General features: G+C 39.6%; 1 protein-coding gene across 3 annotated transcripts in view; it reads right to left on the minus strand.

Moving 5' to 3' along the window:
• Positions 1 to 18,948, minus strand: part of THADA (THADA armadillo repeat containing) — a 153,162-nt gene that overhangs the window by 11,070 nt on the left and 123,144 nt on the right. For all 3 annotated transcript variants that reach the window (XM_071427312.1, XM_071427333.1, XM_071427323.1), the window contains exon 36: positions 16,386 to 16,514. In XM_071427312.1, the coding sequence (XP_071283413.1) occupies positions 16,386 to 16,514 (129 nt within the window). The remainder of the gene's footprint in view (positions 1 to 16,385; positions 16,515 to 18,948) is intronic.

An 18,948-nucleotide genomic window follows, 5' to 3' on the forward strand; every position in this document is an offset into this window, starting at 1 on the left:
CTTGTTAAAAGAGGGTGACATTCGAAAATAAGTGGCCATAAAATTGCTCTTACGGAAAGTGCCATGATTTTTTGTATAATAATATAAAAAATATTCATAATACAGTCTCAACTTCTTTGCTGGCCAACTTTCTAAACCCCTTTCCTCACCATGTAAGAGAATACACTTAAAGAGCAAAATGCCATAGAAACCATTTACTATATGAATGCCTGATGGAAAAAAAGCCCAGCCACCCTTACACATTGTCTGTTCTTAAAGGAGACATCATCTAAGGGATGAAATGTGTGTAAAGAACAGCTCACATTATTTCATCTTTTTGCTGATATATGGTCACAGATACACAATGCTATGAAAATACAACTAAATTTGCAAATGGTCTGAAATGTGGTAAGCTACCAGGACCACAAAACATTCACACTGCAGGTGCTAAGTACAAATGACCAAGAGAATTTTCTTGCTTTTTTCTGTCAAGATAAAAACACCTTCCAATGCCAACTTGCAAATTGCTTTCAATGCATTATAGTGGGATGTGTTGTAAGTTTTCTGACATTCCAATAAAAAAGTCAGCCAGGCTATTGAGCTGCGGTCAAACAGACAGGCAGGTGCTGTTTACCCTATTCAACAACTCAGTGATTACAGGTCATTAGGGGCAGTGATCTAAGGAGAACTTAGGGGCAGTTCCCCTGCAGGTGTGTAACAGGTAAACAGCCCCAAGTCTCAATCCTGAATGGAAAATACCCATCTCCAAAGATTTTTTTCAAGAACATTTTCACTCCATGAGAGAACCACAGCCTCTTTTCAATGGGAAGATAATGCACCAGTGAATTCTCTCAAGAGCAAATTGGCTTTTGCCCTTTCTTTCAGAAATACTCTGAAATGAGATTACACATACATATTCCTCACTCTACTACCACAAGTTAGGATTCACATTGAAGACCTGCTGATCCTAACCATCCTGTTATGACTGAGGCACTTCTAGAATCGGGACTCTGTGTTTCTTCCCAAAATGATGTTCACATTAAAGAAATCCTAAGGAGTGGTTCACACCCTTTCTCCTTCACACAGTACCTGCCACCTAGGTGACTTCTGGATTTTGCACCTTCAGTGACCCAGGACACTTCTATTTACATGGGCAGGTCTACACCCCTCTGGAAGTCGCATGACTTACTTGTAGCTCTCTGACTGAAATACCTCAGGCTCTGGCATTTCCATACAGCTGTAGTCTGAATGTGTTAACAGCTGGCTCAAGATTTGCTAGGAAACTTCTAGCTGTCATCAGGCCATCCTCTGGCAAGCTCCAAGGGACTTGGATAGTGTATCTCCATCTCAGATATTGGTGGGGTAGCTCCCTGCAACTTCATCTGCATCTTCAGCAGACATGGCATTCCAGAGGCCTCGGCATGCTCAGGTGGATAAGTAAATTCTAACATGGTCTGTATGAGTTACTTCAAGGACTTTGTCCAAGTAAATTTATGTAAGGAGCAGGAGCTGCTTAGTTTTGCATAAAGTGTAAATATATAGACAAATTCTTTGACTGATAAGTAGTATTTAGTCAGTAACCAGAGTTCTTCAACAGAAAATCCAACACAGATACCAATATATTTGTCTAATACAGATTTTACATTTGTTTTTTCCATTTCCTGCAAAGTTGTTTGAGGAATTGGTTTGTGCCTCTTCAACTTGAGAAGGAACTAAGTGCTAAGTGCTCTCCCCAATGTGCTGAATGGAAGTGTTCCCTGCACAAGACAAAAATTAAAACATTTGTGTCTCACATAGTAATGCAGACATGAACTATGCAACACCAGGGACTTCCCCATCACAGGGAAGAAATCTCTCTATTCTCTACACATTTAATACATGGCTTGGAACCTTTCTTATTTAAAATATTCCAAAATATTCTAAATAGGCTTGGAAGACAGAATGGCTGAGTAACCTGGGGCTCTCAGTCATTCATCGCGATATGGAGTGCTTCATAAATCACTTACAACCATGTGCATGGAAAGAAGGAATGACACTATCTATTCTGCAGGAAGAGCAGACAGTCATGAAGATTAAAAAATCTTGACTGGTTTTAGATGTCTGATCTGAGACATTATGACTTGTTTCACTGAGGAGTCAGCACCCCATAATGCTTTAATATTCAAAATGCACTTCCCTCTGGCTTCAGCTGTGTGTGCTCTGAACTCCTGCAAATCATGCCTGCAAGGTATCCAGCTAAGCATTCAGCATGGTGACCTCCTTTCCCAACTCTGCTTGGAATGACTTGCTTAGCTGCACAAAACAGCTCTCTGGGAGAGGCAGGGACAGAATGCAAAATCACAAGGGCAAAACTAAATAGCTTTGGCATGCCCCTTCTTGTAATCCTGGTCTTACTCTCCTTATCACATTCAACTTGCAGCTGAGGTAGTAGTTGAATTTCCTAACATTTGGATACCTGACCCTGCAATCTTCCAAATATTCTTGGCGTGGGGAAAGGCGGGAGGAGGAAGATGGCAACATGTATGTATAATTTGCCAAGGTCCAAAAAGAAAAAGAAATCTCTACCTTCATAATTTGAAGTATCTAAACACAGTGTGGAGCAGAGCTACCTACAGCCACTGTTGCACAATCCTGAGGCAGTGTGCCTGGCACTGAGCATCCTCAGTAGCCCTGCTCAGAATCAGGTAACCATTTCAGGAGCAGAGACATTTAAGCTGCTTTGTGAACACAAAAATCTTCAGACGTTTTAGCTTTTAGGCTCCTTTCACTCTCTATTGAGTGTGTGTGTATATATATACATATATGAAAAGTACAGCATTTTATAGTACTATTTCTCAGTCAAATTTGTACATATTTTACCAGAAATGCATATCCAAAGCATTCATGTGTAACAGCATCCAAAGAAAAGGCCTTCAATTTTTTTCACAGCCTGCATAAATATAGCATTTCCTCTTAATTTCATACGTAGAATCATGTTTACAGTAATAAAACCCCAATAATTAATGTTTACAAAAAATACTCACAATATAGAAAAATCTCAGTACAAACTAGTAAGGATTAACACAAGTAGTTGAAAACCTTTTTATAATTTTATAATTTTTTATAATGAGTCATGTCAGGCAACCCTAATAACAACAGCCCATCAGCACTCCTTATAAAAATATTCAGTTCACACAATTAAATTTACAAAGCAAATCACCAAGAGACAAATGAGACAGAAAAGCAGAAGGCTGTAAATTTACAGAGGTCAATTCAAGATATGGTGAAAAGGCGAAAGAACCACAGAGAATGAAATATGAGTGCAGGTAGAGAGGAAGGGAGCACTCAGTGCACAGAAAAAAATAACAGCTCTAGTATATTTTATTGAATCAGACTGGCAATATCAAAGAATAAATAACATCAAAGGGATTCTTTTCCCCATTTTTAAGCAAAATAAGGAAATCAGGAGGCATACTTCTCTGTATGTGTTTCCCACTACAACTTGTGAGCCAGTTTCGATCCAGTTTGACAAAAAAGGATTCAGGAATATGAAACACTAAGTTTTATTTCTATGAAATAGCCAACTGGGTAAAGAAAAGAGACCCTACTGCACTCATGCCTATTGAAATGATGGAACTTGAGTCATGAGACATGAGAAAATCCACTTACCTGCAAAACAAGTCCATTAGAAAAACCCCTACCAAACCTAAGCTTCCTTCACTTCACAGCTCAAGCAACTTTTTACCTTTTTCACTTAGTAATGCCATTTGAAGTAACAGTCCACATTGTGACTGAAACATGTGTCTTTAACCTAAAGACATTTTCTGTCTTTAACATCTTATTTTTCCATCTCTATATTTCAAATGAGTTTCCTTCAGCAAAGGCCACATTCTACTTAACCCTGCCATGGCACTAGGTGAGCCTTAATCACAAATTGTGAGAATCAAGTAAAACCCCTTATTTGGAGAATTTACCTCTGCCCTGTGGCAGCCTTTCACAGTGGCACACAGATGTCCATGCTAAAAACCAAAACACATTGCAAAAAATGGCAGCTAACAAGCAAAGGTTGCCTGTATTGCCTCTACTCCTATGAATTTGAAAAGAAACCACTGTTGAGTTCCACAGACCAGCCCAAAATAATTCAGTCTGTGTGCATGTAAGTAGTACTTCACCCTTGAGATCATTTTGTTCCTAGGCTTCTCCCTACACCCACTGTATTTGAACTCCAAGATCTGTGCTGACCTTGCTTTAGGGGAGCATGAGGTCACTGACTCCAAAGTATCAAATAATCTGTATTTTGGTATATACCCTTAAAGACTATTGCTCACCTGAGTATGATCTTGCCTAATTAAAGTGACCTACCCAGCACACGTTGCTTTCACTGAACCCTCACAGCTGGAAGGAAGGGACCTCTGGAGATCATCCAGTCCAACCCCCAAGAAGTTTGCTTTAGGGGATGGAAATCAGTATTGTGAACATCTTTTCTAAAAGGCCTTTCATTAACACAGGTTATGTGATCCTATAGCTGTTAGGCTTCAGAGAATGTGGCACATGCCTGTTTTCCTGATGTTTCTCAGAGGTGGTATGTTAGTATTCTCTATTGCAAAATGGCAGTTGACTGGAATACTTACATTTGGAGAATCTGAATTAAAGAAGAAAGATATTCTGGAAATTCAGTTTTTAGTTGTGCTTCTTAATGCATGTACCTAAGACAGCAAGCTTTCAGTAAGTATGAGAAAATATAAAAAAAATTAAAAGATCTTTCTTCAGCTGTTTATAGTAAAGGTAAAGGTAAAGGTAAAGTAAAGCTGTTTATTGCACCTAAATGCAAAAATCTATAGGTTTGAAGGTCTACTATTATAATATATGGATTCTGGAATTAGGGAAGGTTAGGTTTGTTTGGGTAGGAACTTTTAAGTACAGCAAGAAGTCTAAAAGTGTAACTGAGGTCTTCAACACAAACATGAAATCAGCCTCTGTGTGTCTGCCCATGAGGGAAAGTAAAAGGGTAATTAACACAGTACATGAAAAAACAAATGGGTTTTACTAGTTCTGGTAACAAGATATTGTAAGTCTAAGCTTCACTGTGATCAAGCCAAGTGTATAAGTTAATCAAGACCTTCACTGAAGTATTTCTGTTAACACTTTCATCTTACCAGTGGGAATTATTTATAAAACTGTTTTCCACTGGCAGCATGACAAGGTGATCATTAACACAGCACAGACCATGTGAAGGAACCAAATTAAAAACATGCAAAAGTAGCATTACACTGGTACTGTAAGCAGCTGCCATAAATAATTCTGCTCCTCAAGGTGGTTTCAACCATCTTGCTCTAAATCTAATAAATCAAAACCCCTTTATATAAAGTCTAGTTCTCAAAATTTACATTTCTAGGCTTCCCAAGGATGTTTAACTTTACTTCCTCAAGCATGAGAAATCAATTTGTTCAACTAAGCCAGTTCCAAGTCCTCCTTGAAAGCTCTCATTTGGAACTGATTATAGGAAAAAAAAAAGACACATTGAGTTTTACACATCTCAGGTTTTGAAGTAAGAGCCCATTGTGGCCCACAACTGCTTCCCCCCACCTCCCCTCCACCAACACATCAGGAATTAAAGTAACCAAATCAGTGGGAAGGCTGTGGCACAGGAAATCAGTAATACAATAAAACCACCTTTCATTCTAAGGTGCTGCTTTGACTCCGTCACAGGTAGGAATTACCTTGGTCATTACAAATTTCAAGTGCTGACTTAGGTGAAAACAAGGTGGTGGTTTAGGTTAGTTTGCAAAGGTATTTATATCCTCTACCTCACTCCCACCCACAAACACACTAATGAAATCCTGTGTGCAAAACTCTGCTTGCAGGAATGGATCATCTCCTCACTCTTGGTGAAATACCTCTGGGATCTGATGGGAATTCCAGCTCAGCCTTTATATGGAGCTCCATGCATGTACAGATCTGCCTGCCCAGGGCTCTCCCAAGTCCTTCCCTTCAGAACTTCCAGCATCCAGTACTCATCTGCACTGTGTAGGAAGTTAATATGCAGGATCCCAAAAATATCAGAGATGCTGGTCCATGTCCATTTGGACTCCTGCATCTGAAGGAATCTGAGGAGGAGTGGGGCGGTCACAGGCTGTGGATAACCAAAGCCTTTTTCTGCACTCCCAGTTAGAACAGCACCCTATTTGTTCTACTTTTCACCTGTGCCAGGCAACAAAGGATCAGAAAGCTACCACCAACTTCCATATCCCAGTTTCTAACTATGCCTAACCTCTAGCTGAATGCTCTGAGAAAGTGAGCTCCATTTAAAATGAAATTATTTTCTTTTAATTTGTACGCAACTCCCCTTAATTCCTCCAGTATTCTTCTTTTCTTTATTCCCTTTTCTCAATTGCCAACCAAAGAACAATCCTTCTTGAAGTAACAATATTTCTATTGTTGCTTGGCTACTTTTCAATATAATCTAGCTTTAAAAATTACTTTTTAATAGTACCTGTCCTGTATATCAGATTACTCAGGGAGCCATTGTTTTTTCAAAAAGAAACTGATTGGGACATCTTTGTCCTTTCATAGTACCAGTGAAACAGAAGAAGCAGTATCAATAAAATCAATCAAACTGCAACAACTGGTCAGCAAAATAACACAATTTGTGCCCAGACTTCATTTTTAGAGATAAAGGACAAGCTACAACCTTGTAAGTGCAAGTTTCCTATCAGTGTTTTTACTAATAAAATTGGAGTCAATTAATTCAAATAAAACACCTAAACCTTGGTGTAACAAGAGCTAAATACAGTGGCAAAATGCCATAGAGACTACAGGCCAGCTGTTGAAAACTTCTTGTATCACAGAACTTCAATTACATCCCTAATTAATCTGTTAAAATAATATTTCACAACTCTAGATATTATTTTAGAGCTTAATATTTTTCTTGATTATTAGCATGCCCACAATTAGCAATGTAGAATGCCAGCTACAAAAAGCAAACAAGAAACCAAAACAGCAAACCCTCACAATTCTTCCTGGCCTAGGTGTAAAAACTAGCCAATGTAGGGTGATAGAACAATTTCTTTTCCCCTGGCCTTCCCTGACAATCTGTCACGCTCTTGTGGAGCAGAGTACATTTGCTCCAAAGCACTGAGACTTCTGCACTTCCAGCTTGTTTAGAGAAAGCACCAAATAGCTCTATTCAGAAGAATATCATCAGTCCTTCCTTTTTTGTTTACTTCTGCAGAGGCTGATTTCACAGTTTACTGGCCTAGTTTGCAAAATTACTTTTTCAATGAAGATAATTAAGACTGCTGCTTACTTCTTCTATGATTAATCAGGAGTAAAAATCAAAGCAATTTTTGTTAGACTGAAATACCATGGATCTCTCTCAGAAATAAAGTGAAATGCTTTCAAAGCAGATGATCATCAATGGTGCTATTTTGCTTATATCAAAAGGGCACACACTTGTTAAGCTAACAGGAACAACACTTTTACACTTTTATCAGAAAACCTGGCTTCATAACCTTAGGAAGTTTCATACAGAACTGCAGGAGTATGTGTATTCACTCTGGTTTCAAGTCAGTGCTTCTTCATTAATATTTTACTCACACACAAAGACTTCCAAGTTTAGGAGGTAAGCTGTGGATAACAAACAGCCTTACTCTACACTCCCATCAGAAAGGGAAAAAAAAAAAAAAGCAGTCAGCAAATTCAGTGATGGGTCCCTGAGCCCAAAGAGTTTCTGAACAAAAATATTTAAGTCATATTTTCATCCAACTCTTCCTCTGTATCTAAGGAAGACAGTTAAATATTATTCAAGAGTCACCATTAAACCAGGAAGTGATCATACTACAAATGCAATTTTAAGACCTAATTACTTTCCAGTCAGATCTTCCAAAATTTTTCATAACAACAGGAGATATTTTAAGGATGCAAAAGTAGAATGCCACACATAACATAAATACTATTACAAAGACAAAATATACCTATTAGCATAAAAATATTATGCAACCAGCTCAAATCTGCTTCTGAAACAGCCCTGAATTTATTCTAGCAGAAAGACCAGATGAATTCATTTACAGTCCTAGTCCTCAATTCCTTCATCCTTGCAACTGACATGTAATTGTTACGTTCTTAGAATTACTACAGAAGATGTAAAAAACCCCCAAATTACACCTTCTAGCCACAGTAAGTGTTTCATAATCTTTACCACGTGTCATTTTGCTCTCTGGAAGAAACTTCTTAAATGTGAGGTCATCATAGTCATTGAGTAGTCACCAAATGGCACAGGTATTTGCCACTTACCTAGTTTGCCAAGATTTAAATGGTCATCATTACATATTTGTCTCTCAACATAAATCCTTCTCCATGCAGGTGCATGAGAAGTATTGACCATTAAAAGCTTGGAAAGGATAAAATGATGCAGCCAGAGTCAGGGTCCCTTAAGCAGAAGGTTCAACACTGAACATTTTAGGGAGAATACTCTCTTTTTTTCTGTTTGAACCCTACCTCCTTATGATCCTACAATTACAGACAGCTTAAGGGTGCCTATCAGTGATGTTCCCTTTCATGGATTACACTACTCTTCAGTAACATGTGGTGCACTTCACCCTGCAGAGTGTTCTGGTCATTCTGGGCAGCACCCACTGCCTCCTTTGCCAGGGCCCACGTCAGAGCATTCCCAGAATACACACCCAGCTGTGTGACCTTCCCCCTGTCCTCAACAGGCCCTATCTAATGGAACTGAAGAGATCTCATCACCTTACAGTGTCTCAATACAAAGTCCTACACCGTGTTTGAACAGATCACTGCAAACTGCTGCTACTGCTTTACACCTCTCCACTGAGGCCTCAAGACATATTCCTTGTAACAGGGTATCACAGATTCCATATACAATCTTCTGAAAATAAACCTAAAATTGTAGAAAATCATTCTGCAACAGGAGCAGCTCTGCTTTGCTGTGATTTTTTTCTGCTTTTGACTGTATTGCATCTTTTTCATATTCTCTTCTGCCTGGATGGGTCTTGTCTATGTCTATTCTGCTTTCTACTGCTTAAAGGCCATTTGGATAAATGCCTCCCATTTAAATCCTAACATTCTGCTCAAAAGGCTCCTCTTTCATAGCAGGCTTAGAAATTCTGTTTAGTGAGCTGGACATCTAGTTACCAGAATGCAGTTATCAAGAATATTCACAAAGCGGAAGAAATCCTTGAGCTGATTCCAGAAAAAAATTTCATTAACCATCTTTCCAATTGTCCCCAGTACAGGGAACATAAACATATTTTGGCTAATATGATTAGCAGTTTTCCATTAGTAACCCAGACAACACTGTGAGAACTTCTGGACTGTGCCCAAGAACCCGTGGCATATCACAAGATCTGTCTGGGAGATTTTTCTCACCAACAAGTTCCAAAATTATAAGCAATTCTCAAGGCAGCTTGAAAATCATGAAAGGTAATAAGTGCATTTTAAATGGTCTTTCCAAAACACTGTTTTTACCTGCCCATGGCATTAGCAAGGACCTGAAATTCATCCATTTGAGGGAAGCTGTTAACTTTCCACACCACAGCAGCTGTATCACAGCAAGTCACGTGTCTAGAATGAAAGTGCTCAGTCTTCTGTGTGCAGCTGTAGCCACCCACCCACAGCACTACCAACCACTCCACTCTCAGGCTGGCTAGTGGAAGAGCTCCAGGCAGCAGTATCAGCAAGCTCTTTCTACAGCCAGGTACTTCTGACTTCATGCTTTTTGTAACCCCTCCATCACACCTCTAAACAGAGGAAAATCAAATGTCAGAATAGAGAAGAAAATGCACAAGTTTGACTTTAATCAAGCAAAGGAAATTTCATCACCTATGATCTTACCAGTTAATGCATCCTTAAACCAGTCTGCATGCATGCAATTCCCTAGTTTATGTTTGGGCAATTACCACTTATTCCTCAAAGCCAGGCAGCTGCCAGAACTGGTTTTAAGAGCCACAACTAAAGGAGCTGTCTGGGGCCTCAGAGGCCCATTAGCCTAACCTGAACATCAGGGCAAGTCACCTAGTGCATGAGAAAAGAAGAACCCTCCACACTAATCTTTGTTCAGGATCAGAGTAACCTGACATTTGTTTTATTCACCACAGCCCTCCCACCTGCCTCACTGGCAGGCTACACCTACAGCACGGAAGTAGAGCAAAAGGTGGGTAATCCATTCCCTAGTCTGGCAAGAGCATGAACACACCCATCACATGAAAAGGACAGTTCTGAACAGTTTGCTGGCATCTCTTCTTTATATTTCATTGAGAGAGACACAGTGACTCAAACCATGTATACTGCACACAGCAGTGGGGCACAGCTTCTAACCCCCAGTTATTTTCTCATCTCCAATCCCACAGCATGGACTTAGCACTTGGCAAGTAAACAGGTCTGGGGAGAGGGGTTAACTTGACATGCTCATGAACTAAAGCTTTAAGAAATCTATTTAATGCATTTACCCAATAATAAACATGAGCAACAAAAGCCTTTTCTGCTATGGACAAAGTTGGCACTTACTTTAATGAATAGTTTGAACACAGTTTCTAATGCCAATAAGCAAATGAGGCAATGAATAAAGTAAAATATCTTTTTTCACTGTTTCCCATGCAATATGTAGGATGCTTTAATTGTGCAGCTAAACACCACCAATGTTAATGGTATTTTTAGCATTTAGACACTACCAAGGTCCATTCAGCATTTTAGGTTTTCCCAGCACTTACTCATAGCTGTTTCAACTGGAGCAACTAGCAGTAGATGAAATCTGAGCCACTTGTCCTGAAATGCTTCATAGACTAGTTGTAAAGGACATTTGGGGTATAAGTTTTGGGATCATGCCAGTCACCCATGATTTGCTGATATCACCTGTGGTGTTGATGATGACTGCCAGACCATTGTGCTGCATTAACATCACACAGACTGCTTATCTCTTATCTCTTCCTCAAGTGATTTACTAGATCTTCTAAGGGCACACATGTATGAAACCTTTTGCACAGCTTGAGGTTCAACAAGGAAGATTTTTAGAGGACAGGAACAAGAAACACAAATCTGAGCAGGATTTCTTCTCCCCTTGTTTCTTTCAAATGTTAATATAGCAAGTCTGATCATCCCTTAACTTCCCCTACCCCTGCTAAGGCTTATTTACACCATCACTGTGCCAAAAAAAAACCCCCCACATAAACCTTCTTCCACTCACAATCATGACAGCCACGCCTACTCTAGGCTCATGAAGCCCTTTGGTGTGAATTTGCCTGGACTTTTACACTAATGATGTGTGGGGAAAGAAAACTGAGGTGCAAGCAACAAGCAGCTTTGCTGTTCTCCATGCTGAAGTGACAGCATGGTTCACAGAGAAAGGTTCTACCCAGTCAGATGGTTAGGTCTAAAGTCTTTCTAAGTCTAAAAGAGAATTCAGAGACACCTTGAAAATTTTTCAGTGCTTCAATCTAATTCAATGATATTTTTTCTTCCCCTACCTCCAACTCAAGCAGCACATTTTAACTTCTCCTTTTACACACATTTATACTCGCTGGCAAATAAACAAAATAAAAGTTTTTGAAATGCTCCTACATGCCTGAAACAATAAGATAAACCTGAAGTAGTGTGGGCCATTAACACAGTCAACACCCAGCAGTGAAGACTTCCACAGGAATCTTAATCTGCTCTGTAGTGCCATCCCCTTCCCAATAGGATGGTGAAAAGTCAGTTCAGAAGGTGGAGTCAGCTTCTTTAAACCAGCTAGCTAATAAATTCATTTTTCCTTGCTGGTGAATCAAAAAAGGAGGACACTTGTCACTCACTGATCATTTTCACCAAAGATAAAAACTAGACTATCAAGAAGGGAGCAACCATCAAGAGAAGAAAAGAGAACTTTGTCTTTTGCTCAGAAACTCCTGGCACAGGAGTATTAGCTATTGCTATTTCTTAAGCATGTGAAATGGAACCAAAGCAACGGAGTTAATATATCTGAAATTTTAGCCAGTGGATTAAAACTGACTACATCATGTTGAGAATTACTCAAAAACATAGAGATGTAACAATAACATTAGACTGATTTTCAAAGATGCTCCCACTGCACCCAGTGAAGGTGGTGCTCGGCGTGGGCCTGGGCTGCACAAGCTCTGCAGCAGCCACACAGCTGAGCCCAGGAGCTAACTTGCTCATCTCTGTACAAAACTGCTATTTCACAACAAAAGTAGCAAAAAGTCCCTGAAGTCCTCAACTATATTCCAGAAGCGTATTTAGGCTGCTAAATCATTCAGGCACTTTCAAAAGATTTCCTCAAGTTTGCAAATCTAATTGCTCTTCTAAGCTTAATTCAGCTAAATTTTAAAAATCAACTAAATTGGTGCTAATGCTGATGACACTAAAAATGCCCTTAAACTCATTTAAGGTTAATTTGGTAATTTACCAGCATAAAGGTTAAGCTGACTAAAGGTGTTTTTTTAATACAGAATTTTATAGAATTTGATTGGCTTGGCTATAATGGTAGAAAAATAGTTTATTCAAACTTCTCTAATACTGTTAAGCTCATAACTTTACTTCATATAATTCTTCTCTAGATTAAAAAAAAAAGTCACGGAGGAAAATGACACCAAAAAATACAGTTTTTGTTCTAACACAGATACTTGCATTTTTCAGGATATTTAGCAAAGTGATCAGTAAGGAAAAAGCACTCTTGTTTCCCCACCTTAAATCATCTTTCTTGTAAGGAGTAACTCTCTTGTATAAAAAAATGCTGCTGTGAATAGGTCTAGACTTTACACAGCCATGGGTCACTAATTTAATTAGATTTCAAAGCAACTATTCTACCTTTACACTGAATACAATACTTCCTGTACCCTCCCTCATACTAAAAGGAATAAAACAATCCGCCAGAGGTTTACACCTCAATGCATGAGGAAACAACAACAAAGTGTACACACAATACCCTGAGCTACAGATGGGGATTATATTGTTCCACTTATTAGGAAAACCTTAACTACCTGCTAAGTTGGTATTTTTAGCAAGGAAAACAGAAGCTTTCCTCCTTTTTGGTGAGACAGAATTCTGTTTGACCTGCTCTGCTCAGAAATGACTGCCATCATCCAACCTCAGTAACTTCCCCTACCGAATATGAGCTTTTGCACATACTAAAAACATAAAACAAGCTTCTCTGTATGAATAAAATACATTTTAGAAGTGAACTTTACTGGTTACAGTAGAGGCTCTTGCCTTCTCTAAGATAACAGTAGCACTTGCAGGGTTTCGCTTGGAGGTAAATAGCAGGGTAGGGTGAGGATAGGGGTCCTGCAGTGTATCAGCCTTTGGTCTTTTGAACTTTTCTCCTGGGGCTACAATTTCCACAGGGTTCTTGTATCACATGTGTTCCCACACATTTCTGACTCCACTGCTTAGGGCTTTCCTAATTTCAGTGATCCAAAGCTGCATGGATTAGTTACCTGAGGAGACTGGGGGTTTTGCCCTCAACAAAACCATGAGGGAAAAACAAGAAACCAAGTTCATATTCTCCTCCAGGAGAGCTCATGTAGCATTTCAAAGAATTACATGAGATAGGAGCTGTTACTGGAAGTGAAAGCACACTATAATAGACAGGATCATTTGCCTCCAGTTTCACCATCTCTAAATGACATGAAAACACCTATTATTTGACACTATCATCCTATTACAGGTTTCTGCTGTTATTCAACAACACACATGTAAAGGAGAACCATGCTACAAAAACTCTATGATCAGTCTATGCAAATAGACTTTGCTACTGTTAACAACAATTCAACTTCACCTTAGTCTGCTGAACAGGATGCTAATTCAGCTTTGGTCTGACTGTGACACACAAGTACATAACCCTTCCCACTCTTCCACATGAAAACAAGATGCCAGCTGGTATTACACAGGAAGGGCAGGGGCAGTTGCCAGGCTATAATCACCAATTCTTCTGGATCTCAATATAAATGAAGCACTTATGACATTGATTCCCTAAGCTGACAATAAATGCAGATCTTCTGCAGGCAGCTATAGGCTACTCCTCCCTTACATGCTGTGTACACAGTGAGAAAAGAGAATTTTGTGAGGAGCGGATATGAAGATGCTAGCACCAAAATTTCTGGCAAGTCCAGAGCTTGTATTTTGTTAGCAGCATTCCTCCTCTCTGTATGGCAAATTAACAGCAGTAAAAGATGAAACACACCATAACCCATTCCTCCAGTGCAGCATTTCTGGAAATATAATGGCTACTAGGACACAACACTTTTGATGCACAAATGAAGCTGAAATTATAATTGTCTCTTTTACTCTCTCCAGTTAGCTAGTGGTAATGGTAATGACATAAAAGTGAAACAATTACAGAATGTATAAAAACAGGTTTCTAAACATCCATTCCTATTTCTGATCTCAAGTCATCTTTCTGATCTCATGACAAAACTACTGGGCCACAATGCTAATTTATCATTGTATAATGGAAATGAAAAGTCAGTTAATTTACCATATCCAGTAATTTGTTATAAAGTAAAAATTTTAAAGAGAGCTGTTTCACAGCTTCTATCAATTTCAGTCTGTGGATTCAGTTATCCTAAAGTCAGTGCTGTGATGAAAAATCAGACTTTCATGGTATGAAAACTTGAAAAAAATAAGCAGATATTTGAATGTAATTTAAAAATTCCCACGACAGAGAGGCCTAGTGTTCCATGAAAAGTCTAAACCACAGACACAAACATATTGCATACTCTCACATGAACATGAAAAGAAAGGGGGTAAATGAAAGTAAACAAACAACATACAAAGATGAGCTTATTTTATTCTGGTTATAAATAAAAACCACAAGGGCAAAATTGCTCCCCCAAAAGCTAGGAAGCAAATCACAAAAAGTGAAAAGAGGTTAGTGGCGAAAAAAGACCACAAGAAGGAATACCAATGATGAAGAATTGACATGAAAGGAAACTGAATTATCTCTTTTCAAATGCGGCATTCTCGTCTAGTCACAGAAGACAGACATTGATTTCATTGCAAGAAGTTTAAATGAAAAAACAGGAAGGCACAGCTAAGTGTAACTAAGGGGTTAACAGAAGTTTGGGGAGTGGGGTCCCTATCCTAATTAGGAACATAGTAAATAAAAAACAATTATTATGTTATCCCCTCAATTATGGTCACTTCAGCTTTACAAAGTGGTAAGCTATAAGAGCAAGCACTGAGGTGACCTTAGCATTAATTAGGAGACAGAGGACAGAGCTCTCACCCAGTTACAGGAAAATATCCCTTGGCACCAGGATACAACAGGGAAGAAGGGAGGAGATACAGGACTCAGAGAGACAATCCAGCACCATATTATTCCCAAAGAAAGGACCATCTTGAGACATTTGAGGATGTCCCCAAAGCCCAGCACTGGGGACCTGAGGCACATGCACACAGAGCCCCTTGATATTCAAGAGAGCTGTAGCTGGGACTAGAGAAACTGTCAGAGCTGTGGGATTTACCGGGAAGATGAAAGCTGCCCATGCCATATTCCTCCTTTTACCTTCTTCTGCCCCATAGCTCTGTGCCTGAACAGTCCCAGCTGGAAACCACACCTGCCACAGGAGCAGATTCCTGGCTACTTCTATCTACAACAGTGGCAAACATCATTTTACTGCCTTTTCTTATTTTTTTTTAAACCACAGAGCTGCTTTATCTCCAACCTAGCAGAAGTTCACATAGAGAGGGCTGACTAATTTGAACTGACTGCAGACAAGCTGGTACAGGCTGCTACTGAGTAGCACAGACCAGGGACCACCAGAGAGTGATGAGCTTGGTAGTAAACTCTAATTTATTCCCAACACACGGAAGAATGTGTCAGCAAAGACTCTCAAAGTGAAGCACGTTAATTAGTTAAGCCTACTCAAGTTTTGTGGCTATTTTAAAATTAACAGGGTTGAGTAAATTAGGGCAAGCAGACAAAAGGCCCACATCCTTAAAAGCACATTGTGGGTATGCTGTGAATTGTCTTTGTTGATCTGGATCTAAATGGATTTCAAGGTCTAATAATGAATCAATGAGTTGAATACTGCTTCCCAGATTCCTATCTGTGATTAGGCTCTTGTAACAACCTGAGATTCAAGGAGTGTCTTGCACTGTATTATTAGACCAGAGCTGGTATTAAAGAACTTTCAAACTGAAATTATGTGAATATTGACTCATCACAGCACAACCATAAAGCTGAGTCCTGCTGTTGTCTTTTTTACATCTCCATGTAATCATATGCAAATTAAACTAAGAACAGTCATGATAAAATAATAAAGCACAGTGGGCATCAAATTTGGTGTTATCTTTTATGGTACATAATTCTAGGAGATGGATGAAGCACCTTACAGTTAGCAAGAAATTTGTGATGAGAAGAGAAACACTTTTGCCTCCAAAACATTCAATAATATTTAGAAGTAATGTTAACGTACCTCCTTCATTGCTCTTTTTTTCCAACTGTGCCACTTGTATCACTTCAGCAGCAGCATCCCTTACTACCAAGTCTTCATTCTGCAGCAGTAGAATCACACATTTCCACAGACCAAGGGTATCAGACAGTCCTATATTTATTTGTGGAGAAAAATTAGAGCTCTATTTCTTATACGCATTCAAAGAAGTTAGAAAGTTCTGTTTCCACACCTAAACACAACACATGAAAGGCATTGGCAAATCACTGAGAGACAGACTGGCAGTAGAACCAAAGTATTTTCAGCATCTGTGAACCTTATCTAGGTGGCAGACTCAGCTTGGTTTAAACAGTGGGCAGCAGATAAGAGAATGGGCCTCTCTCTCTCTGGGTTCAACTTTAGTCCTGAGTGCTCTCCATTTTCTACAATTTCTAGGAGTGCAGAATTCCTGTTTGGCAACTTCAAAAATTCTGTGGCTGGAGACTGATCACTGATTCACACACTGCTCATGGATTTGCTGCTGCAATCTGCCTGGATCAGAGGCTGCCAAATCAAGCTTTCTTCATATACTGCCAGTGGTGCTGGACAGAAGTGCCATTCCCTGCTGGAAACAGCTACTGACCACACCTTCAGGGATCTACCCTCACCTCCTTCTCCCACATCCAGTGTCCCCAGCACTCACCAGAAGGCCCTGCCAGCCCTACACCCACTCTCTGTTGGAAACCAGTTCAATCCCTGGGGTGATCACACGTACACAGCTAAGACTAACCAGAGAGGGAGGTGCTGATCTGGTACTGCCCAAGCAGGCAGACAGCACACACCACCCCAGTGGCAACCCACACTCACAAGCCATGCCTCCCTTGCAGACCCTCATGCCATTTATTGCTGCTTGCTGCAACACCATGCATGACTAGCTCAAGTCACACATCTGTACTCCTAAGTTTGCTAGGGTACTCTTCAGCTGACTTTTCAGGTCTTGTTGAACACCCTGACTAAAGGAATCCACTGGAAGCTCACTTTAAGATGCAGCCAGCTGTGAGATATTACTTTCTGGTGACCACAGATAACACAAGAGTTATGTTTCACTGCTGGTTTTCTTCTACCATGTTTTCAGCAGGTTTGTCAGAGATTTGTATAACAAGGCTAGCCAGATAAATACATAGCTGTATTTCACTGCTTGGCCAAAGTAAATTGCTCCAGGCTTTACTACACAGGCAGAAGAAGCATTCCTGTATTACCTGTAACTTCCCTATGTGGCAATGGCATGAAGTAAAATTACTTCAGAAAGAAGTTGCTTTTTTTTCCTAGCATGACACATTCAATAATATTATACTGGTACAGCTAGGGCAGAATAATTATTCCCCTAGAGATTCAACACTCAGATTTCCCACCTAAACAAATTTCTATTGTATCTCCAGAAGCAGTGGAAGTCTAAAAGGGAATTTGCATAAAGACCTTTTCTGAACCCTCAAGCAGCTTGATGAAGAGATGATGGGGTCACCCAGAACATACAGACTGCCATTAACCCTCTTTCTCTTAGGAACACAGTAATGGAAGCTCTTGGGACTGACTACAACTCCATTTCATACAACAACAGTGTCCTTTAACTCCTACTCTTTAGTATATGTGGTCAAGCAAGCTGATGCAGAAGAAGGCACAGAAGTCAGAGCTGTTTACATGCACACAAACCCTTGAAGGGAACTATCCTGGGTTTATACCACTCCAACTAATCACCAGCCCATGCCCTTGATTTGCCAACTCCCCACTGCAATACTGACAGTTTCACAGTTGTGAAGATCCCCAGATTCACAATTCTAGGTACTATGAAGGGTGAGCTCTGCATCTTTCTTCCCCTGGATCAATTTTAAGAGCTAATTCAGATGGTTTGCCCACTGAGGACTTGGGGCTCTATTCTCTGGGCTGTTTGGGGAGCATTTATTTTTGTTTACTTGCCTGTTTTCATTTGTTTTGTTAGGATTTTACACACAGGATACAAACTGCTGCTCTGTTTTATTTCAGACCTTCACATCTGCCTGACTGGAAAGCATGGAAATCAGCAACTGTTTTGACAAGATCAAAGAGGAAACTGTTGTCCATCATCTATGGACCACATCCAAATAACAACAGATGACTAGCACAGCATTTGGGAGGTTTTCACTCCAATACTTCCACTGTCTTCATTTGACATAAAATGATAATGATGTCTGTATTGTGAAGAGCTTTATCTAGATGGTGAAGGTTAAGATTTCCAGAGCTGACACTATAAACACTTAATAGTGCAATGTCTACCTCATATAGATTTAGCTCTGCTGAATGTTACCAATACCTCTTAAAAGGCACATCTCAGAATAATAGCTAATTTTTCCCAAAACCACTATCTACAGATTAAGAAATACTCTTAATTCTCTCTCTCAAAAAGAACTCTCTGTTCTTTTTGTATAAGAGATATTTGTATCCAGGCCACATGGATGGACTGAAGCTACTTAAACTGAAAACATTTACATAACTACACTGGAATGAAGTATCATGGAGTTAAAAGTATCTAAAACTGTCTGTTCTGTTCAGAATGCAAAAGAATTTCTTTATG

The sequence above is a fragment of the Agelaius tricolor genome, unplaced genomic scaffold (assembly GCF_023055355.1).
Source record: "Agelaius tricolor isolate 1412-34295 unplaced genomic scaffold, bAgeTri1.0.p SCAF_1, whole genome shotgun sequence".
In the NCBI taxonomy this organism is placed as follows: Eukaryota; Metazoa; Chordata; class Aves; order Passeriformes; family Icteridae; genus Agelaius; species Agelaius tricolor.